At 56.8% G+C, this 23748-nt stretch overlaps 2 protein-coding genes across 2 annotated transcripts; one reads left to right on the top strand and one right to left on the bottom strand.

Annotated features, from left to right (window-relative positions):
- The first annotated feature begins 261 nt into the window (after positions 1-261).
- On the top strand, positions 262-8407 carry LOC104303631 (chloride intracellular channel protein 2). Its single transcript, XM_009904292.2, has 7 exons — positions 262-535; positions 724-1159; positions 5547-5656; positions 6088-6213; positions 7180-7286; positions 7708-7889; positions 8068-8407. Exons 2-7 carry the CDS (start codon positions 1106-1108, stop codon positions 8227-8229), a joined length of 741 nt encoding a protein of 246 aa, XP_009902594.1. The 5' UTR covers positions 262-535; positions 724-1105; the 3' UTR covers positions 8230-8407.
- Positions 8408-17120: 8713 nt separating this feature from the next.
- On the bottom strand, positions 17121-22732 carry LOC128898075 (interferon lambda receptor 1-like). The gene is made up of 7 exons (XM_054169470.1): positions 22636-22732; positions 21567-21687; positions 20616-20791; positions 19457-19635; positions 18853-19006; positions 18444-18565; positions 17121-17894 (listed from the first exon to the last, which is right to left on the bottom strand). The coding sequence occupies exons 1-7, from the start codon at positions 22730-22732 to the stop codon at positions 17121-17123; spliced, it is 1623 nt and encodes a 540-aa protein (XP_054025445.1).
- Positions 22733-23748: the final 1016 nt, after the last annotated feature.

The following is a 23748-nucleotide window of genomic DNA, read 5'->3' as shown; positions in this document are numbered from 1 at the left end:
GAGCTAACCCTCTGGATGCTGGGAAGCCCTCTCCACTGGGACAGCAGCCAGGACGGTCTGACGGAGAGCGCTTCCCTCCCATCCTGAGGAGGAAGGCGAGCAGGTCATCCTTCCGGAGAAACAGCCCCGGTTCCAGGAACGGGGCCCCGCCGGGGGTCAGCTCTGGAGTCATCCCTTCCCATCACCCCACCACGTGCCTGGACTGCTGCCAGCAGCACGCTGGGGTTCCCCACTACACCCTGATATGCTCCAGCCTCTTTGCTTTCACTCCTTGGTTGTTTTGCAATTCTTCCTGTGCAAGGTCCGCACCCTGGCAGCACCTAGCTGGCTTCACAGAGCCGGTGGCAGGTGGCCAGGCCGCCCCGCTTGGCTTCCCTGAGCCCTCACCCCACTCCTGGCAGCGAGGGGTGCTCAGAGGAGCCTACCCTAGGGGATCCTGTGGGTAGCGGTGAGGCAGAGGGGCTGTATCCTCTCTCCAGGCAGCAGCAGGAGGGACAAAGACAGCGGGAAGGTCTCATTGCTTCACCTCAAAGAGGTAAGCCCTGGGCAACCAGTGTCTGGGCACAAGGGTGGGAGGACGGTGGACAAGATCAGAGAAACTTCCTGTGGCTCTGAACAACCTGATCTAGTGTGAGGTGTCCCTGCCTATGGCAGGGGGTTTGGAACTAGATGATCCTTGAGGTCCCTTCCAACCCTAACAATTCTGTTTCCATGACTGCTCAGCCAAACTCGCCGCTCCCAGCTGGGAGGTGACGCAGCGGTGCCGGGGCCGCCTGGGCAGCCGGCCCAGTGCTGGGAGCTACCGGAGCAGTGCCTGGACGGCTGCGATAGACTGGAGTGGCCCCGTGAACACGTCCCGATAGACCCGTGCTGAGTCACGGCTGGGAGGCCCCACAGCTTCCCCCTCCCCGGCGGCAGATCCCGGCCCTCGCCCCATCGCTCCTCCCCGCTTGAAAAAGGAAGGAAAGGGCGAGCCCCAGCCCTCCCCGGGGTGTGAGCGCAGTTGAGTTGCCCGAGCCGCCCAAAGTCTCCTGCCGGAGCTCTGCAGAGCACGGACGGACTCACCACAGTTCCACATCCCGCAGTTCCTCCCTGTGCTGCCAGGATGGACGGTCGACAGGACAACACCAAGGAGCCCGAGATCGAGCTGTTTGTGAAGGTGGGTCTCAGGGGCAGAAAGCTACTTTTCGGAAGGTCCCCGCAGGCTCATTCCCACCAGGCTCCAGCTGGGTAGAGGTGGTGGAAATCTGTGGGTGTCTTCACATTTTGGGAGGCTGGAGGTGGGTACCGAGTGTGGCATCACTCGCCATGAAGGCCGGCTAAGCCGGTGCCCAGAGGAGGGGACCAGGCACACGATGGTGTGGGTACTGGTACGGTGTCATGCCCAGCATCCTAGAAGATGCCCTGGTCTCGTGGTGGTTGTGTACCCCAGGAGAAGAGTGCTGCTGGCAGCTGGGGAAGGGAGGGAGCGGGCACACATGAGTCTCTCGAAACCCAGATAAGACAAGCCCCAGCTTGGCACCAGCAAGCGGAAGGGCTGAGAGCAGCCACCCCAACATCTGAAAGCCAGAGTTGCGAAACACAGTGCAGGCGTCCCGAGGGGCCGACGTGGGTGCTCACCACGTGTGGGTGGGATGGAGTGGCTTTGCAGAGCAGCCCCGGGGGGTTATTTGCTGGAAGTGATGCTCCCCCTACCACCCCCCATGTTAGGCAATTTTTCAAAGCACTGCCCCTAGAGTATTTTAACACTTGTGTTCAAAATGCCTGCAGCAGACATGTAGGGTGTAGACAGTGAGGAGCGAGAGCTGGCAGCTCCTCACCACGTGTGCCAGCAGTGGTGCCAGCAGTGCCCTGGGACATGCTGTCAGTGACAGTGGCTGGAGGGTGGTTTCCCTATAGCCACTCAGTCCCACAGGCTTTTCTCCTCTCCTCCCAAGGCAGTTGAATACTGAAAAGGAGCATGGTGCCTAGCCAGAGGCACCAGCTTTCCAACACCTGGCAGTGTTGGGCACTGTGCAACACCTTGCTCATGTTATAGCTAGAAGGGCTTCACAGGACGGATTGCCCCTTCTGCTTGCCAAAACCATGGACACAGCAGTGCTTGCCAGACACCCAGCTTGGCTGAGCCAGATCCAGACATATATTTTATCTATAAAAGTAGTTCAGGTCTTGAATTCCCTTCTTAACACCACCTTTTCCTTGGGAAAAGGAAAAGAAGAGGAAAATGATACATGAGGTGACCACAATGGTGGCAGCACACTCAAGGGGTTTTCTGGAGGGGAGGAAAACAGAAAGCAAAGCAGCAGCAGCAGCAGCAGGACTTCCCCTGTGCCTTAATTTAGCACAAAAAATCCCTTCTGGCTTGTCTGCTAACAGACAAATTGATGCTGTACCTCCTCCTTCCATTCAGGACCCAGTTTTACCAAAGTCACAGCAGTTCTGGCCTGCAGATGGGCACCTTTCACCTCTCCTGGACTGGGGTCTGCCCTGAGACGGTGCTGCTGATGTAAGCCCTGATAGCTAGAAATCATGGGGCAAGGCACTGCTCCCACAAGTGCTTGCTAGCAAATGCTGAAGTCTGCTTGGCAAGGATGGGATGAGGAAGTGGTCCCCAGGGTCTCACCCAGCTGTGGTCCCGGTGAGATCATTGTCTCAACGGCTGGGGAGCTCTTCCTGCCTGGGAGAAGCTCTGCCTCAGCCCCACAAGACATTGAGCCATCTGCAAAGCTCCTCCCCAGCTTTTGGGGTGGCTGCAGGAACCGTGAGCAGGTCCTAGTGGGTGCTGGGCATTTAGCAGTGCCCCAAGCATACAGAGCTGCTGGTCTCCTCCCACCCCATTTCAGGCTGTTTCACCCAGGAGGAAACCACAGGAACTACCTCATTACTTTGGGTTTTAATGCCCCATGCGATCTTGTGAGGCCTCAGAATTGGGGCAAGAAACCTGCAACTCCTTGGAGATGCTGTCCTGGCCCACACTGACTTTATCAATCTTCTGGAGGAGAAAAGAGTGAGGAAAGTCAGTCTGGGGGAGCCACAGACTTTTCACCCCCACCCCAGTCCCTGCTGCAGCTCGGGGAGAGCAGGGGAAGAGGCTCTTTCCGGAGTAGGAAGTGAGGAGTGATGACTACCCTGCCATGCTGTGTGGCTGGGGAGGGAGGGCTTGTAGCTATGAGCCTCTGCAGACCTCTTTCCCCTAAGCCATCCTGGCTGCTGGGTTCTCCTCATGGCCATGGGGCTGACTGTAGGGCTATGCCAGAGCCTGGTACCCCCCTGGCAGAATCCTAGTGCTGGTGGAGCTGCCCTCCACTTCCTCCAGACAAAGATTTGGCTCTGAGCATCCTGGGACAGGCCTGGCTTAGTATTTTTTTCCCTGCAGAAGCCGTCCTGATTTTCCTTTCACTTTGGTCCAAAATTCCCCACCTCTTGTTTTTGAAAGGCAAGGGGAAAACCAGCTCAGAGGCTGGAGCTGCAAGACAAGTGTGGAGAAGCCTGAAGAAGGCAAACTCAGCCTGAGCCCAGAGCAGCTCCAGCAAGAGACATCCCATCCCACCCCCCACCCCCAGCGTCCCCTACCGCACCGCTGTTGCCCTTTGTGTAACTTCACCAGAGCCTCCTGCTGCCTTGGCTCCAAGCAACAAGATTAGTTGCAGCTCAGCCCTCTCACCTTGTGCTTGAGCAAGGAAAGCAAAGGGAATTGCAGCCAGCTGCTTGCCCACTCCTTGGCTGCCAGTGTGGCCTGTCTCAAGAGAGCAGGGAGAAAAGGGTGAGTCCTCACACTGGCCAGCCACAGAAGCATCTCCTCAGCTGTTGGTGTTGGAGATGCTCCAAAGGATGGCATCATCTTTGGCTTGTAGGTGTCAGTGATGATGAACAGCCAGGGAACAGAGGTGCCCTGCTCTCACACCAGTGAACAGCCCTGGAGCTGTTGCTGACTCTCTCAGCTCCCTTCCAGAGCATTTTGTTACCAAAGAAGCCTTATTTAGTTATAAGCTGACACAGGACGTTCGCCAGCAGCAAGCACCCAGCAGCATTTGTCATTAACAGCCTGCAAAAAGCCTCATGTGAGAATCCAACTTCACTTCTGGGTACATCCCAGAGAATCAACACATGTCTCAGGTCTCATTCCCTTCCTCAAAAACATCATTTCATGACAGCTGAGCATAGGAAATAATGGTTAAAAAGTGGTTTTCATTCCTCTGGAAGCACTAAAAGGTGTTGGCATAGAGAAAAGGGCTCCACTGACCACTCAGATTTAGGGTTTAGGTTTACCACCTTCTTTAGGGTGAGTGTGAGGCTGGTGTGCTCCTCCTGAAGAAGCTGAGCACTCCAGAATCTACAGGTTTCTGAGTACCTGTAGATAGAGACAGGTGACTTACTTCCAGCCCAGGAGAGCCAGGCACAGGTCTCTACCTCTGCTATTGAAGCATCCTCAGCCATCCTGTCTGTGAGGGAGCTGGTGTGAGCCGTGCCACCCCTCCCTGCAGTGGCAGGGCTGCCACATTCGCTGGAGGACCATGGCTGATGTGCAGCTCAGGAACCAGTTAATTCTCTTAAAGAAGTTGAATTTCCTGTGAGCCATTTTATCTCTCACACAACAGCACAACTTCCTTCTCTGAGCAGCATCTGTGCTGCTTTTCATGCACTAGGGGAAACTGTCCTGTTCCTCTTGGCCAAGCTCCTCATAAGGCGTTCCAGGACTTTTGGCAAAGGGCATTTTTAGCTGCTACCTAACAAGGAAATGGGCTTCCTCCACCTGCTGTTCCTTTCCCTCAGCAACACTGGATGAGCATCATTGGGTGAGAGTCTGATGGAACTCCAGCAGGTTGTCCATGCTCCTCACTTTCCCATGTTCCCATCCTGGTGACAGAGCAGCCTGCTGAGTGCTAAGATGATGTGGCTGTGTCCATGTAGAGGGTTGAAAGGACCTATCTGCACATGACTGAAGCTGTAGGAGCTGGCAGGTCCCTCCCCCATTGATGCCAGGTGGGATGCCAGTGTGATTCCACCTCTGCACAGACCCGCCACCCCCCTTCTTCTCCTTGAAGCCAGGGAAGCTGCTTGAGTGGTTCTTGGCCATCACCAGCCTGAGGAAGTCATGCCTGGATTTGTCAAATGTGCAGAAGACCAGAGCAGACACTAACAGCACAGGAAAACCACCCGCTCTGTTCCTGGCAGACATCAGCACCCTTCCCTTCCTGCCATCCTCTCCTGCCTGGCCTCCCAGCCAAGAGAACCCTCCCTTCCTCCACATCCATCACCCTTCACTGCTTTCCCTGGCCTCCTTCTCCTCTTCCTCCCAGCTTTATCTCACATTTCTGGGAAGGCTCTGACCCCAGGAACCCCAAGGATACTCTCCAAAGTTTTCCAGTATCGGCAGGGCTCAGAAGTGTTATCCTCCAGCTGAGCCTCTGGTGCTAGGAGGGGCAAACCCTCTGTGTGCTTTCCTTCGGAGAGCAGCTCTGGTGGATTTCTACCTTCAGGCATTCCAGCTGGGCTGGGTGACCCAGCTGATGGACTAAATCCCTGTTTGTCTGCTTTCCTGGCAGGCTGGTCTGGATGGAGAAAACATTGGAAACTGCCCCTTCTGCCAGCGACTCTTCATGGTGCTGTGGCTCAAAGGGGTCAAGTTCAACGTCACCACAGTGGACATGACCAGGTGAGATGGCACCGTGGCCTAGCCCTGTGCTAGCACTGGGGTAAAACACTGCTGGCTCAGCTTCCCCACTGGCACTTTTCTCCCTCCTGCCCACCATGCCACTGTGAGCAGGACAGGGGTGACAGTCTCTGCCTGCATGCTGTGTGGTGCGGGGTCTGGCCAGCATCATCTCTATCCGTCTGCCAGCACAGGCATGGCACTGGAACTGTCTGTCCTGCTGGATGTGGTTATGAGTCCAAGGCACCACAGGGCAGATCAAGAGACTAAGGGGCGCTTCTCAGCCCTCCAAACCCCTCAGAGTGTGCAAAAGGGGAGGCTCCTGGTCCTGTGCACCTCCCATACACCTACCTCAGCAGTGTCTGTTCATCCTGGGAGGCTGGTGGGCAGATACATGCTGCAGGCTCTGAGCCCACTTGTTTTCTCCCCTCCAGGAAACCTGAAGAGCTGAAAGATTTAGCACCAGGCACCAACCCACCTTTCTTGCTGTTCAACAAAGAGCTGAAAACAGACTTCATTAAGATTGAGGAGTTCCTGGAGCAGACCCTGGGCCCACCCACGTAATTGCAGACTCACTTGTTCCTTTTTGGGGCTTGCGGCAGCACTGCAATGTGCTCAGCAGATTGGGAAACTGAGGCAGGGTGCTTGGAGGTGCCTGAGAGCAACTCAGGGAGAGGGCTGGCTCCCCACCTTGTACCCTGAGCCATGCCAGGGTTGCAATACCGAGGGGCTGCATTGGGCTGCAGGCTGAGGGATTGGGCTGGGATGGAAAACAAGAGGAAATGCACCAGTGCCAGCAGGCAGGGCTGGGATGAAGAAGGGGAGCATGGGGAGGCCCCTACAGGCACAGAGACCCCTGGATGCAGGTGGGTTTGCTGCTGTCTGTGGCAGTTGGTGTCGAGGTTGGGGGCAGGGAATGTGAGAGCTCCTCTGCCTGCTTGTGCTTAGCAGAGTGAAAGCAAATACTCATACCACTGGGCAAAGGTCTGCCCGGGGGGGGATGGTGCCCCCAGGTTCATGCAGGGCACTGCCCACAGCCACCCAGGCCCCACCCCGTGGCCACAAGCTCTCCTAACACTTGCAAAAAGAGGAAGCTTCAAACACATTAATGAGCTGCCTTCTTGGATGTGTTTGCCCTTGCAGTGTGTCCTGGCACACATCAGCAAACAGGAGACAGTTCCTGAGGAAGTCATGGGAGCTTCTGGCATCCCCAGACATCATGACGACATGCACCTCAGGGCTGTGCTGGAGCTGCCTGTGGGCAGAGCTCTGCTCAGGGGTTCTGCTGCTACCAGCATCCCCAGACCATGGGGTTCTCACCATGGTGTTTCTCAGGCAGACACCCAAGTTAACACAGCTCCCAGAGGGGTAGATGCAGTCATTTAAATGTCTCCATTCTCCCACAACCAGCTTCATCCCCCAGTACCAGCCCTGGGCACCGTGGCCCAGGAGATAACAGCTCAGGACCACACAGCAGAATCTCTGCCTCCATCCTTGCCTGCACTAACAGGGGTGTCTCTTTAAAGGTATCCACACCTGAGCCCTAAGTACAAGGAGTCCTTCGACGTGGGCAGTGACATCTTTGCCAAGTTCTCAGCTTACATCAAGAACCCACGCAAGGAAGCCAATATCAGTGAGAACTGGGGGTGGGGGCAGTGGGGCTGGGATCTGCCATGCTGTGGGTGGGGAGATACTTTGGTCTGCCAGCAGATCCTGCCCTTGGGACAGGCTTCCTGCTGCCCTCTCCACCAGCTTCCCTGGGCAGCAGAAAAGCGGGCAGGAAGGGTGAAGGCTGTCCTGTGCTCCACAGGGCTCCTCCTGTACAGGCATGGGGAGAGCAAGTGCTGGAAGGGAGCATGGGGCAATACTGCTGGGATCTCCTGGCAACAGAGACACTGGCCAGGGGCCAGCTGTGCACCACTGGCTTTGTGTGACCCCGACAGCTTTGTCCCTGTGTGCAAAACCTGAGAGGGGCAGCCACCCTGGCACAGCCCTGGGCCGTGCTAGGAGCCCAGGGTGCCAGGCTGACTGCATTTATTTCCCTGCCTGCTCAGCTTTTGAGAAGGCCCTGCTGCGGGAGTTCCAGCGGCTGGATGTCTACCTGAACACTCCTCTGCCCGAGGAGATCGACCAGGACAGCGTGGAGGATATCACTGTCTCCAAGAGGAAATTCCTGGACGGAGACCACCTGACGCTGGCTGATTGCAACCTGCTACCCAAACTGCATATCATCAAGGTAATGGCACCAGCTCCCAGGGCCATGGTGGTGGGCACCCACTCCGAGAGGGGGGGTGGCAGGGTGAGGTGATGCAGCCAGGAAGCTGGAGTTCCCACGCTTGTCCCCTGCTCCAAGCCGGAGAGCAAACTTCCCCCGGGGCCGGGAAGTCTCAGCCTTCTCCTCCTCTGCTCTCTAGATTGCAGCCAAGAAGTACCGCGACTTCGAGATCCCGGCAGGCATGACGGGGGTCTGGCGGTACCTCAACAACGCCTACGCCTGCGATGAGTTCAGCCACACGTGTCCTGCCGACGAGGAGATAGAGCATACCTACGCCAGCGTCGCCAGGAAGATGACCTAACCCCCGCGTGCTGGTGGCACCGCCCCGGCCGAGCCCTCCCGCTCTGCGGTCCCGACACAGCCCAGCCCCAGCCGAGGGAGGGACTGGAGGGGGTTTAGGTCATCGCTGCCCCTCGCCTGTCAGAAATATCGCCCTGCTTCACGGCCTCCCGCTGCTCTCCCTCCTCCTCCTCCTCCTGCCGGCTGGCTGCAGCCCCTGTGTGCCAACATTGCTGACAGCATGTACGGACTGGTCCCTGCGTGGCTGCAGGGGCAGCTGCATCCCTGCTCCCCCAAAAGGGGCCTCTCAGCCTGTGGCCATGTGTCACAGGAGAAGCCAAGCCCTTGCCTTCTGCAGCTGCACTTTGATGGAAGAGATGAGACCCTGCAGATGGCTGGGCCAGCCTGGTGTCAGCATCTGCTGCTGCCCTGCCCTGCCAGCCCTGTGCACTCAGGAGGGGGCATCCCAGGGTTCCTGTGCGTCACCTGGGCTGGAGCTGTTCAGATTTACCTGGTCACCTCTCTGCACCCCACAGCTTGTGCTCTCCTCCACCGAGGCATCCAGGCACCATCTGAAGACACTGAAAGGTTCTGCCCTGGTAGTTTGTTGTAGTGACAAATTGTTCTTACTGCCAGAGTTGTATTGTGTTTCTGAGTCCCCATGACAGTGTAGGGCAGGAAGATACTGGGAGTGATCCAGGAGCTGCTGTGGGAGGGAAAGAGGGCTGCAGAGACTCATGAAGGTCTGAGGATCAGGGCATCCCTCCCATGTCTGTCAGCACCCAGAGCAATGTGCTGCTGACTGCAAGCTCCCACCTGGCTCCTGTGAGTCAAAAAGCCTCTCCCTGCCTTGCAGGACACTGCAAGAGATATAGCCATGTGCAATTCCACCTTCACCACCCTCTGCCTGGTCTCCCCTGGCACTTCAGTTGGAGGTGGAGGCATGGGGTAGGGAATTCATTTGATGTCCACATTCCAGTACTGGAGAGCCTATGAGAGCCTGCAGAAGCTGCTTTGCAAAGTGCTGTTGTGCCTGTAGGAGATGTGCAGGCAGGCTTGATGCTCCCTGGCCCAGCGTTGTGCCTGTCCAGTGTTGTGCCCGTCCACTGTTGCTGTGCAAGAGGAGTCAGAGCTGCTCTGCACAGCCATGGCATCCCTTCCTGCCCAGACAACTCCTCCAGCTCCCCCAGGGGCTTCTGCCAGTGCTCAGCACTGGTGAATCCACCCAGCCCTCCCCAGCCAGCCCTGTGGGCAGACAAATACTGTACAGTGAGTGCTGGGGGGAGACGGTGACGCACCCCCCTGGCCCTCACTGCCTCCCCCTCTTTGCACTAAGGTGTGTCCCTGCAAGCCTGCTGCTGACAGCACCAGGCTTGGGGACTGGCTTTGTTATTGGTGGGTTTTGGTTTGTTTGGTTTTTTTAAACTAAGAACAGCAATAAACTCTATTTTAATATGCCTTGGCTGGGCACTGTCAGCGTGTGGGCCAAGGCCACCAGGAATGGGGGGGGCTGCAGGGGTTGGAGGGCTTCCCCGTGGTGGAACCTCTTTGACATCTAGCATAGGTGGAGCTGTAGACCCTGGTCTCTGCCATCCTGGATCGCCGGGATGTGTGTGACAGCTCCTGCTCTGCCCACAGGAAAGTTGCCTCCTCCCCAGGGCATGTGCCCTGTGATCTGCCCACACCATTCAAGTGACAGTGGGAGGGTGCAGAACCTTGCACACCATGGGGATGGAATAACCACAGGATGCTGCTCTGTTGTGAGGGCTTTATTCAGCTCCTGCTGGTAGGCAGCATGTCCCTGCCAGGCCACAGTGGTGGCTCTGCCTCGCTGTGGGCGCTGGAGGTCCACTGTCTTGCGCCCCAGATCTCCATGGGACTCCCCCTATCCCATGGCATGCCTCCTCTGCTGCAGACCTTTGCCCTTCCTCCCTTTTGGTACTGGAAACCTTCCAAAGTTCTGTGCGGCTCAGCCCACAGTGAGGTGTGAGGTAACACGGGGAGAAGGCACTGGGTGGGGGCAGCAGGCTCAGTGGCAGAGCTTCTGTGTCCATCACTTGGTGACACAGTACTTCCAGAAGCAAGCTGAGAGAAACAGGAAAAGACATCCATGGAAGGGGCTGCAGCAGACTTTGGCTACAGCTGGAACGTTGAAAGGAAGAGAGCTGTCCATCTCTTCTCCCAGGGTCTCCTTTGACTCTGAAGTCAGTCCTAGGAGCACATCCTAGGAGCTGAATGATTTAGTCCACACCATGGGCACCTTCCACCCCAATCACAAGTACCCTCCACCCCAAGCAATGAGCATCCTTCACTCACAACTGTGAGCACCCTTCATCCCAAGTCAGGAGGATCCCCTATCCCAAGCCCAGCCCCTGCTTTTTGCAAGTCAACAGTAGGTGAGGCCCAAGACCCACTGGGAGCTGGACACTCACTTCTCTTGCTAGGTTGCTGAGGGGCCTGATCTGTTTGAGTAAATCCTTGGCTCTGGATCTCACCCATTGTCACCATCTTCCAGAGGAGGGCATCGAGGTCTTCCACCTGCCACAGCACAGCAGACCCACCATGGATGTGTGGTGTCCACCTGCAAAAAACAGCCCCAAAACCTCTTCCCCCCGCTGCTGACTCAGGGCAGGAAGCACCTGAGCAGGACCTGTGTCAGTCCCCATTTACTGCCCAACAGGGCTGGGATTTGCTGGGATCTCGTGGACAGCTCATGGGAGTCCCCTGCCCCATGGCCTCTCCCTGGGCCACCCACTGCTGTGCCAGAGAGGCACCTTCACTCACCAAGTGGCTGGAGACATCCTCCTGGAGAGTGCTTTTATTTCCTGAAAAAAACCCAACCAGACAGTGTATGAACTGCCTCAAGCAGCCAGGGGCTGTGGGTCCAGCATGGAGGGCAGGAGCCGAGGGAGGATACATCAGGAGAGGGACACGGCACTGTTGCCTGCTTCTCTTCATGATGCCCTGGGAACAGCTAACCTGCAGCACTGCTTTGTCAGGACACAACCCTTCACCTCTTCAAGAGCATCCCAGTGCTTGCCCCCTTCCACGTGTGCCTCCACACAGCCCCATCCATGGGTCCAGTTCACCTTGAGCTCTGTGACTCACCCTTGCTGCCAGCTGCTTTCTGCTGGTGGCTTGCCCCTTTCCCCAGTGCAGAGAGAGCCTGGTTCAGGTTCCTGGGTGGCTGGAGTCCTGCTAGAGGCTTGCTATCAGCCATGAAGTCAGCTGCACCATCAGCCAGGTTAAAATCCATCAGCATAAGGTCTGTGTTGAATGGGGAGACAGTGACAAGGACAAAGAGGATCCTTTGAAGCATGCTTGTTCCTTGGGCAGTGGGATGGAGAGCCTGAGCATTGTCTACAGATCCCAAGAATGACAGGCATGTTGTTTGAGTGGGGTGAGGGTTCATCTCCTCATCTGGCCATGCATGCCAGCCTCAAAATGCTGGTGTGGCACTGCAAGTGTGGCCTCAGCAGTGTTGAATGGAGGGGAAGAGTCATCTCCTTTGATCTGCATTGATGCTCTCCACAATGCAGCCCAGGACCACTGATGACTACTGGCCACCTTTGCAGTTCTGCTGAACTGTATGAAGTCCCCTCTCAGCCCACCATGAAGTCCCCTTTCAGCCCATCTCTCCAGCCTGACCTTGTTTAACTGGAAACCAGCTGGTGTGTCAGGGACTTTCCAGCACTCATCCTTCAGTTCATCCCTCCTCCAGTGCCTGCCTGTTCACAGCTCCTGGGAAGCTCCCATTAAGCTCTGGGAGTTGAGCAACCCTAAGAGCTTGACCTTGGGGTTGTATTTTCTTTGCCTTAGACAAAGTGATCAACTGTCAAAGCTCTGGAAGTCCCCAAGAATTGGCTGAGGGACGAGAGGAGGCCCTGTGCTGCTCACTTCCCAGAACACTGGGAGGTTTGCCACACTGGGGCTGCTCTCAAGGGCTGCACAAGAAGACAAGGGCACAAGCTCTGGCCAAGGGACTTTTCTCTGGCATCAGGAAGCCCAGGATGTCTAAACCATCTGGTAGGTACCAACATGTACAGCCCAGGAGCACGGGGTGGGTATGAATGGGTGGCACCAGCACAAAGCCCAGCAGATACTGGCTCTGTCCCCCTGGCCACTGGCTGCAGGCAGTGGCACACGGTGAGGCACTGCGCTGCAGCAAAGCTCCTGGCACTTTGTGCCATCAGACAGTGCCACACCGACACGGTGTGGCACCAGACAGTGCTGCACCAACATGGTGCCATCAGACAGTGTCCCACTGATACGGTGCCATCAGACAGTGCTGTGGCTGTTGGGGGGTTGGTGCCAGCCCTGTGACCAGAGCTCAGCCCACGTCAGACTCGAGCAGCGCACGGGGCTCACTCCACCTGTGAGCTGCAGTTCCCTCATCTCCACGGAGGGTGTCAGGAGAACATCGAGAAGCGGCAAGTTTTGTTTGCACGCCCCAGGCTGGCTGGTTACCAGGGCAACGCTGTCTGTCACCCCAGAGTACCAGGATACCTCACCCAAACTCTGCTCTCTGCAGACCACAACAGCCAAAGCAGCCCCTTGAGTAGAGGATGGTCATCTCTTGTCCAACCTGGTCACACCAGGAACGGCTTCAACCCTTTATGTGCTATTCCTAACCATACTGGGGAAAACCCTCCCCAGAAACAGGGGAAAGTTGTGCTGCTGTGCATGCCTGCAGCAGCAAAGCCCCCCTGAAACACCAGCTACAAGCCACATAGTCTGAGCCAGCGCTCGCTGCCACAGCCCCCAGGAAGCTCCCACTGCTCTGAAGTGGTGCACAGGGACAAACCTCACCTGTCTGTCAGGCACAAACACCCCTGCTGCTCATCCTTACCTTGGGCACTGCTGTTTTCAGGATAGGCAGGATAAGCACTGATGCAACAAGCTCTCAACAGGAGCACCGAGGTGATGACCATGGTCTGGGAAGGCATCTTCTCTCCTTCTCCAAGTCTTGACCAATTTCCTAGGAACCTGTGAGTGAGGGAGTGTGGGGTGCTTCTCTTTTAAGTCCTCCATCTCTCTGTGATCAATGTGCTCTGATCAGGTGGGTTGCCTTTTCTCCTGCTTGGCCATCAGTCCTGGTGACAGGAGACAGCTGGCCCTGCACCAGTTCGATCTCTGTCACTCCTGAATGTGGACACTCGATAAATGCTTTGTTGGGTTTGCAAGAACTCTGCTGGTTACTGTGGCTGGAGTCTGGGGTACTGGGGTCTGGAGGAGGATCAAGAGAGAACATGGAGCTGACATTTGGACAAAACATGTGGATCCACACTTCCTTTTTGAATGAAGGGTTACCACATCTTCCATTGCTTTCACATCTCATGGCAATGTGAGGACAGTGGCCTTTGGCCTTTCAGGCGTCCCAAGCTGACTCTCAGTGGGTGCCCCAGTCCCTGATTGCAGGACTCAGCAAGTGACAAGATGCAGACTCCAACTGTTCGCTGTGTCAGGAGGGATCTGGCTCGGGTGTCCCACATCCAAGTTTCTCATTTGAGACCCCATCTTATTCACAAGCTTCGCTTTCAATTTACCACTGTATCACCCAGCTGGATTTGTTCCTTGTTAAACCTTTTTGCCTGGTTTCAGAGAAACCCAGCTGAAACTGGTCACTCTGGGGACCTCAGATGGGCCAGCTTTGCTGTGACAGCAGCTCATGGCCTTCTTCAGACAGTGCCACATCTCTTGAGAGCAGTGAGGAAGCGTTTGACAGACACGAGAAGATCTTAAGCTCTCGGGAGCTGCAAATCAGCTTTGGGTGTTATCCATGGGGGCCTTCCCTGAGGAAGGTTGGACAGGATGCTTGGGAGCCTGAGAATTTATTTTGCAACCAAGAGGTTGGACATCACCTTGCTGACCACAAGGCAGGGAGACAACGGTGTCTGCACAGCCAGGTGCAGGCTCCCATTTTTCATACCGTGGTTGAAGGTGCATTAACAAGAGATCATTACTGGTGTCTGCAACCCCCTGTCTGCCAGGCACAGATCAGACTGGGAGACAGATGAGTCAAAATGTTCATCCATCCACGCCACTTAGCTGGGCCCTTTCTCCTCACAAAAATCCATATCTAGCCTGTTTTCCAGCTGCTCCATCCCCTCGAGGCTGGCTTAATGCCATGTAATGAATACTCCAGGAGGCAGGCTCATCACTTCTTCTGTCAGGACAAGGGCAGGAAGCACAGCCTGGAGAGGGACACCATGGGAGGAAGTGATGGCTCCAGCCCACCCTGGGAACCCACCTGGAGCTGTTGCAAAGGTACCTTGCACAGAGGGCCCAGAGAATGGCTTTGCTCAATGAGCCCACAGTCCCATGTCCCTGGCAGGTACACAGACATGCTAGACAATGCCTGCAGTGGCTGCAAGGATCTGGGGTGGCTCTGGGCTGCCCCAGAGAAGCTGCAGTGCCAGGCGGGATGGAGAGTGGGCAGAGCAGGGTAGACACAGGGCAGATCTGGGGTGTGGGCTGCAGCCTGAGATGCCCCGCTCTGTATCTCTGCTTCCCATTGCTTCCAAAGGCAAGCAGAGATCTTCCTTCATCCTTGTAGCCTGCACACTATTAGATCTTCACCTTTCCCTGTCATTTCAGGAGCTGCTGTCTCCCTCGTGTTTGTCTCCTGGCAGCTGCAAAAGCCCCGTTAGCCCCCGCACAGCAATTTTCCACCCTCCAATACTTCATTGGGCTGGCAGCTCAGCTCTCTGAGAATTAGTAATAAAAAAACACCCTCCTGCACAGCCCTAAACCTGCTGTTTCTAATGAAGAGCTGTTTTCAGCTGCATTCCTCTCATGGCTTTGATCTGGTAGCAGCAGAGGCTGCCAATGCAGCCAGCAGCAGAGAGCCAGGAGCGAGCCCATCGATCACGGTGAGTCAGAGCTTCCACAAACCTACGCTCCGAACACCTCCGGGCACCGTGCTGGGGCCCTGGGGCTGGGGCCAGCAGGAGGAACATTGGCTGACCTCCAAGCTGATGGGGGTTGTGGGCTGGATGCCCGAGGATCCATCGCTGCCTCACCCATCTCCAGGCTGTGGAGGGAGCGTGGGACACCTAAGAGAACAGCGTGAGAGCCAGGTACATGCCTGGCACTGCAGCAGGGACCCAGCCAGATGTCCTGCTTCATGGGCTTGCCTGCAGCTGGGGGCCTGCCCCTGGACCCAGCCCTATCCCTTCCTGCTCGACTCCTAACACCCAGCCAGGCAGCCTGGAGTGTCATCCAGACACGTGGTGGTGGCAGGTCTCTGTTGGGGTGTGCCAAGACCTCACCTTTGCAGTGAGCATCACACCTTCTTGCTGTGCTCTGCAGAGCCCCCCACGCTGCTCACATCTCTGAGGTGAAGGGGAAAACCCCTCACACATGAAGAAAAAATCTCTCTCACATCCACTCAGAAACTTCAGCTGCTAAAATACCATCTGGAAATGTCACCAGCCTTTGCCTTTTTCCATTCTGCATGAACATCTCTGTTTCCTACAGAGCAGGGACATCCCAGTTGCTTCAACCACCTCCTGGGTCAGGCTGAGTCCTCACTACTGGTGAGAAACCTGCTTGAATCACCCACAGGGATCCCAGCACCACCACCCTGCCAGAAACTCAGAGAGGAGCTGGTTTGGTTTTGGTCCTTAGAGATCTGGCAGGCTGTTAGAGAAGCACCAGCTGAGCCCAGCATTCAACAAGATGGCCACGGGAGCCAGCATGGTCCCACTGCGCCAGGCCAGCAGCTCCCAGCAAGCAGCCCAGGTCTGGACTGGCACCATGCCTGCTCGTTGCCTGGCCTGGAGAACCTCAAGCATGCAAAGAGGGCAGCGTTGACCAATGCTTAACAGATGCCTGCCACCAACTCCCTGCCACCACACAGTGACCTTAGACTTGCAGATTGCAGTGTTTCGGCTCCTGTTTGCCTCAAGATCTCAAATCCTCTGACCTCTGCCTGGTTTAGCATGGGGGAATTCTTCTGCCTTGACTTTTGGTTTGCTTTCTAAACACCTGAAAATTCACCAAAAGCCATTTCATGCAACCCAGAATGACACCTGTGACCTGTTTTTTTGTTTTATCAAAAAGAGAAAGTGAAACAAGTGAAGGACTATCAGACTTGTTTCAGCTGAATCCCCACCCCCCACCCCGGGGAACTTTGTTGGCAGCAAAAGGTGTGTGGGCAGCACACATGTTCCACTGAGCAGCTCTGGGGACAGTCCCCGCATGGCTGCAGGCACAGCCTCACCAACAGCCACAGAACAGGGCTCAGAGGTGAATCCCTGGGGAAGCAATAACCAAGATGTCCAGGAGCTGCTGAGGAGCCACCTTCTCCCACCTGACAGCAACACTCAGACCAGCTGTGGATGCAGTTTCCTCCCAGAGGAACTGCAGTTTTTCCCAGTGCCTTTCCCATATGCTGCTTGGGCAGGCCAGTCCTGGTTCTGTGACACAGAGAGAATCAGCACAGGGGCCAGTTTTGCCACAATAAATTAGTGTTTCTTTACAATCCAACTCGAGTGTACAATCAGGATTTCCACACAGGGGGTGGTGGTGGTGGAATTAGATAATAAAAACCTCCTCTTCCACTAAAGAAGTTCCTATGGACATGAGCACACACATAAATTTGCTGTACAGAGAGGCAAACACAGAGGTGAATAAATAGACAAAAGGTTGGGGGCTTCAGCTTTGGTCTCTATCCCTTATGCTGTGGTTCAAGAGCACCAAAACCACGGAGGGAAGCTCTGAAGAGACTCATCTCACCCACTCACAGCAGCTGTGCCCAGTGCCTGCCCGTGCAGCTGCCTGCCCCTCTCCCGTCCCCAGCAGGACACAGGCAGGTCCCAGCAGGCAGCCATCGTGACTAAGGCTGCTCCTCGAGCTCTGCTTGATGCTGTGATTCGAGTGCCAGGAGCTGCTTGGGCCCTTGCCTGCCCACTATGGCGTCCTGTCCGCTGGCACACACAGCTCATAGCCAGAGAAGGCTGACACCTGTGGGCGGGCAGCGGGCAGCTGGGTCAGCTGGCAGGGGCTGGAGGTGCCCGGTGCTGCTGGCTCCAAGTTGTCCTGCTGCACAGTGCTGTCACCTGGCTGCAGCTCAGTTCTGTGGTCATGCTGGAGAGCGTGGATCAGCTGCCCGCTGTCATCCTCCTCGTGGGCTGGCAGTCTCACAGAGCTGAGTGGTATGCAGTGCCCTGCCATGCCAAGGCTCTCCTGCAGGTCCTCCTGGCTGAGGCTCCTGCCCATTGCAGGCAGAGGAAGGCAGCCTCCTGATCCCAGGGCTGGGCACTGGCATTTAGAATAAAGCTGGAGGTGCAAGGAGAGCCACATCTTGGAGGTCCGGTAGTCCCTGTCACCCATGGAGCAGTCTCTGGTCAGTCCCACCGGCACTGGCTGCTCCAGGACATCATCCTCATTGTGTGCCTCCTCACCTTTCTCCAGCTGCAAGGAAACTTGGGAGCCCAAGGCATGACCCACCTGGGTGAAGGTGCAGGATAGGTTCCTTTCCTCATGGTGGTCTGGCCTGAACCCATTGGCACAGTACCCACCCAGGTCCTGAGAAAGGCTTGTCCCTGGGAGCAGCTGAGCAGTGGGTGTTGTCTGCAACCCATGGGAGGGGAGCACAGATGGCAGGAGAAAGGAGAGAGAGTCCTCCTTGAGCTGAAGGGTGGGCACCCTGATGGGCACACTCAGGTCCCTGTTGAAGACGGCCTGCCAGGAAACAGGCAGCAAAGCAGTCAGCCTTGGCTTACTGAGACTCCCAACAGCCTCAGGGTGAGGAACCGTGCATCCCACGGGAGGAGAACAGTCCCAGGCAGCCCTTCTGATGGGGTGACACCCAGGAGATACACAGGCCTCTGCAGCACGGGGCTCTGGTGCTGGGGGACAGCCACAGAAGCTGTCACACTGCTGCTTTTCAAGCCATGCCCCAGCTGCCAGGTGCCAGTAGAAGAGCTCTCAGCAGCTCAGAGAGATGAGCAGCAGAAACATGAGTAATCCTCAGGCAAAAGCCAAGAAGAGCAGGAAAGCAAAGGGCACTGTGCTGCGCCAGGGCAGCAGAGCCACCCGCCACCTCTCCACGATGGGGCAAGGGAGAGCTGAGCAAGCTAGCTAGAGAGCTCAGCATGTTTGTTTTGTCCCCAGAGCACTCAAAGGGCTGCTCAGCCCAGGCTGCTGCCACCCCCAGCACTGGGAAGCTGGAGGCAGGGGGAAGCTGAGGCACACATGGTGCAGAGGCTGGTGGAGGGACTGGTCACTCACCAGTGCCTTTGGGAGGTGCATCTCTGAGGTGCTTAGCAGGACATGCAGCTGGATGAAGCAGAGCCCAGTCATGCTCAGCAGAAACACACAACTCAGCATGGCAAGGAGGACCCAGGAAAAGCCTGCCAGGAGGTAACAACAGGCTGAAGGTGGAAGGAGCCCGGATGGTATCCCCTCCAACCTCAGAGAATCCGTGGCAGGCTGTGGTGTTCAAGAAGGAGATGTGGGGCAAGCCTAAAATGAATGGTGAGAGAGCATCTCCCCGGTGCCAGAGGGCATTGCTGGGCCACCAAAGCTAAGCTTGACCAGAATGTCTGGGGAGTGAGTAACCCACACCTTCACATGTGGCTGTGCCACAAGCAGGTCCTGAGATGGAAGCACAGTGGCTGAGCCGGCGAGGAGGTCCTACCTGCAGGGCCTGCTGGAGTCACCAGGCACTGCTCAGCCTCTCGGATCCGCTGCTGGGCCATGCCCATGGCCACTGTCCGGATGCAGTACTGCGTGCTGGGCTTCAGGAGCGTGAAGGTACAGGGCACTTCCTTCCCATTCTGTTTGCAAGGCACCTGGAGGCAGAGGGGGGTGTGTGGCCAAGGTGGCTGGAGGTGGGGTCTGTGCATGGCTCCTCTCCCCCAGTGTGGCCTTGACACACTTGCCCTGTGCTGTAGAGCACAGACCCTCCCTCTCTGCTCCCCAGCACCTCCAGAGCTTGTCTCTTCACCCCGGGAGGTATCCAGCTGCCAGAGCATCTCATTGAACACCTGCTGCAGAAACTTTAATGGGTTTTCCCACTCATGCAGCCTGGACGAGGAGAAGGCTCTCCTGCTGCGCCCAGCCTGGGAGCCCTGAGATGGGGTAAAGCATCTCTCCTCTGCTTGGACTGCTGGGTGTGGGCAGGGCTGGGGCATCTCCCCGGGCACAGGTATCGCCGATCCAATGCAACTGGACACGAGCATCTTTGCTGCACCAGGAACACCTTTTCAAGCCCTCTGAGTGTTGCCCACCCTGCCACCTACCTGCTGGAGGGTGACATTCCCCTCGTGCAGGCTCAGCTGGTACCACAGCTCCCACAGCACTCTGTCCACTGGCCTGTAGGAGCCATTTTTCCTCCGGAAGGGAGTCAGTGGTGGTGTGATGTTTACACTGAGGATGTCACCCTGGAGCAGCCAGGACAATGCTGGGGGGCCCATGATTGCTGCAGGGAGATAAAAACAAAAGAGGGGAGGAAAACAAAGCCCTTCTAAACAGAAGGCAGATGATGTTTTTCTCTTGGACATCCCACTCCCAACATGCAGAAGCATCCTCTGCTCTAGCCTGATCCTTTGTCCTGTTAAACCAGCTCAAGAAACAGCAGACACCATGTCTTTGTGACAGCCAGTGACTGCCTCCACCATACCAACCAGGCCAGGACAGACCTGCTTGCACCTCTGGCTCCCTGCTGCTAAGCACCTCACCTCTGAGCCATCAGATGATGCCCCAGAGATTCACTGTGGAGTGCAGCAACTTCTTTTTCAGCTAAATGCATCCATTACCATGCCAGCTGGATGCAGAGGGAATTAAAGAGGGAAACCAAGCAGCTGACATCCATCCCGTTCATGCTGCTGGCACGTTCAGTTCATTGCAAGATGCCCCTTTGAGGTGGGTTAGGGGAAGGTCCTCCAGCTTTTCTCTTCTCCAAAAGAGAGAGGTTTTGGACAGGACAGCCAGTCTGTGCCTGCATCTCACAAAGACAGAAACCAGGGCAAAGGCAGTGCTGGAGGGACTACTCCTGCCTTGCCACTGTCAGCTTTCTTGCTGGAACAAAATGCCCTCACTCAGCATCTCTCAGACCTATGCCAAGGATTAACAGGAGATGCTTTTAAAAGGCAAGGCTAGAGGGGTATCCTCTTTCCTCCCCCACCTCACTGTGTTTTTCAGACTCACAGTGCCTGGGTGGCATGGAGCCTCCCATCTGTGGCCATTGCCTCACTGCATCTCCTCTTCTGTCCCCTTGGTCTTCAACTGGCCCTTCTCTGTTCCCATCCCTTTCCTCCTACTGGGGCTCTTGGCACTTTTCCCACCAATATCCTCATATGATTTCCTGCTGTATCCCACCTGACCTCTCCAAGGACCCTGCTCCCCATTGTGCCCCCAAGAAGAGCAGGAGCCCAGCTGCAGGAGCTCCCTGGTCCTTACTGTCTCTGTATGGCTGTAGCTCACTGGAATAGGCCCACTTGGACAGCTGGCCTCTGGCCACTGCTCTCACTCTTGCCCAGTAGATATCGTGGATCTTGTCAAAATACAGCTCACACATCCAGGAGGAGCTGGTGCTGTTCCCCCAGCAGGCATAGGCTTTGGTCCAGTGGAATGCTCTGTCCAGGGAGAGAAAGCAGGGATTTGGGCTTTCTCCTTCTGGGGGCCCTCCCAGCCAGAAGGGGAGCCTGGCCATGGCTGTCCTGCCCAGGTGGGAAGTGTGGGAGAGCCAACAGCAGCAGTCTGGGCTGTGCTAGGAAGAGCAGTGCCAGCGACTCAAGTCCCCTCTTACTGGCACTGGTGGGACAGCACCTGAAGTGCTGCACCCTGGCCTGTGCTCTGCTACAAGAAAAATCATGTCCACAGCAGGGACAGCCTGCTGAAGGGCCAAAAGATGACCAAGGGGTGGAGGCATCTGTGCTGTGAGGGAGGCTGAATGAGTAAGGCTGCTTAGCCTCTAAAGAAGGTGGCTTTGGGTGAGAGGATTGTTGTGATAAAGAAGATGGAGACTTCTTCACTGGTGGCCAACCAAGGAATGAGAGGCAGTGGGCACAGGTTGAAACACCGGGAATGCCATTTCAGCATAAGGGGGGGGGGAGGTGGAAACCCCACACCCCCAAACCCTTTTGTTTTTCCCTGGAAGGGTGACCAGGAAAGGGAACAGGTTGCCCAGGCACCATTCTTGAAGGTGATCCATACCCCAAGAGGACACAGTCCTGAGCTGGCCCTGCCTGCACAGGGGCTGGACCAGCTGATCTCCAGAGATCCCTGCCAGCTCTGCTGTCCTGTTACCCTCATGTTTACTGCTGGATCCTCTGGCTGCCGTGGGTCCCCAACAACCCTGTGCAGGTGGATGAGGCACCTCTGCCCCCTCCTCCCTGCCGTGCCACCTACCCTCTCCTCCACTCCACCTCGTAAGTGGCATCACCAGGCGAGCCAAGGTCCGGCTCCCACCACAGGAAGACGTGGAAGTTTTGTGCCTCCAGCCTCACGTCCCGCGGAGGCAGTGGTGTCCCTGGGAGGGGGCAAGAGGAAAGGGTTGAGGTTCTGCAAGGACCTGCTCCTTGGCTGTGCTGCAAAGGTCTCGCTGTTTTGCACAGGCATTGTAGGGCCTCCCACCCCTTCAGCCCCACACAGGCAAACAGCAGATGCCTGCCAGGACCGGGCAAGTGCTGGCTGCCAGCATGGAGCTTTGTGCCTGTCCCAGGGATCTCCTGGGCACCACAGAACATCCCACCTGCAGTCCTGCAACAGGCATCAGCTCCCTAACGTGGCTGCTGGTGACCCTGGGGTTTTCTTTCCCATCACACCTGAAACACGTCGGGTCCCCTCCTCCCTGCAGGTACCTTGCGTAGGTCTGGCAGTTGTGCCCCTGCTTCTCCCCCCACCTGCAGCCAGGGGCAAACACACCTCCCCCCTCCCCCCCGACTTACCACGGAGCAGGGTGCAGCTGACCAGGGACAGAAGCAGGCTCAGGACAGGGCTCATCCCACTGTGCCCTGTCCCTCTGCCCCCGGCTCTACGCTGCCATGCTGGGTGCAGTGGTGAGAGGATGGACGTGCCAGGGCTGTTCTGCCACCCGCGAACACGACAGGCAGCTGGAACCTGTGACTACAGAAGACTTCCTGAAGCTGCAGACAAGCAATGCTCACTGCAGGTGTGCCTGGCACAGGCAGGCTGTGTGCTCAGCCGTAGCACAGGGGTGCCTGCTGGGAATGTGGTGAAAGAGCAGCAGGGCAGTTTCCCTGGGGTGGCTGTCACACTCTGCCATGGCACCATGCACATGCTGCAAGGACATTCTGCTGCACCCCCCTCTAGCTGGTCCCTTGTGGTGTCTAGTCCCTCCCTAAAAGGCAGCAAAAAGCCTCGCTGCTGGCATCACCAAGGCACAGGGCTGAGAAAGCTCCGGGTCTGATGCTCTCTGCGCTGGTGGTGACTCAAGCATGCTTCAGGAGTGACTCACACCAGCACAACCGGTGGTACCACCACCGGCACATCCCCGCCTCCCGCAGCCTCCTGCGGCACTGGGAGAGGATTGTGCACACCTGCCCGGGTGCCATGGGACCCCCCGAGGTACCCCTTAGCGTGCTATGCCCTTAGCAGAGAGCTCAGTCCACGTGGGCCACCCACTGTGGCTGATCCCACTAAGCAGTGGCATCACAGCCCTGCACAGCCCCAGGGGGACCGAGGCACATCACCGTTCTGCTTTCCTCCTCTGCAACCTCGGCAGCAGCTTCTTAGCTTGGCCTTGCCCCACCACTCGGCTATGGAGGAGTTTCTTCCCCTGTTCTTGCCAGCTACAGAAGGAACATTGCTGTTCAGGGGGTGACACGGTGGGGCTTTGACACCACCTCCAGCTGTGGGACTCGGTCACTAGCAAAGGTGGGGAGCCCGGGGCGCTCCAGAGGCACATGGGTGGGAGCATCCCCCTGGCTGGACCGGGCATCCACAGGGCTGGCTTACTCCCATTGCTCTTCCCGTTTTACTCTGACTCAGCACTGACATTAGAAGTCTGAAGTCTTTAGCAGGTGTCTGCAAAATGTTTTCCCCAAGCGTTCGGAGCTGGAAATAAGGAGGAGCAGCCACCAAGTGGTGGCGGACAGCTGCACACCATTGGCGAGGACTCCAAGCCCCGAGGCGAGACCTCCAAAATGCCAGGGCTAAAGCTGGACAGTGGATTTAGGCTTCCCCGTGCCCTGTTGCCAGCACAATTCTCCTGGCTTCAAAACAGAGCCCTGTGAAGGTTCCAGCCACATCTCCCCAGGGCTGTACTGGGACTCGCAGTGGTGCAGAGCAGCATCAGCCCCCAGGAAGAACCCTCTGGGTGGGCAGGGATGGGGCTGCTCCTGCCGCAGGAGCAGGCAGCACGCAGGGGACGACCACTCTGGCAGCAGCAACGCTGGCTGCACGATGGTCCCTGACAGGCCCTTGCTGACCCCAGCCACCCTGTCTCCTCCACCTTGCCCAGAGGGCAAAACTGAGCACCTGTGTTGTGGTCTCTGTAAAAATACAGTTCAGTGGAGACCCTGTGGCTGAGATGGCAGAGACCAAACCCCCTCTTCTCCGTGCATCCTTC

This window comes from Dryobates pubescens, chromosome 18, assembly GCF_014839835.1.
Source record: "Dryobates pubescens isolate bDryPub1 chromosome 18, bDryPub1.pri, whole genome shotgun sequence".
NCBI classification, from domain to species: domain Eukaryota; kingdom Metazoa; phylum Chordata; class Aves; order Piciformes; family Picidae; genus Dryobates; species Dryobates pubescens.
This window is presented reverse-complemented; position numbering and strand designations above follow the sequence as displayed.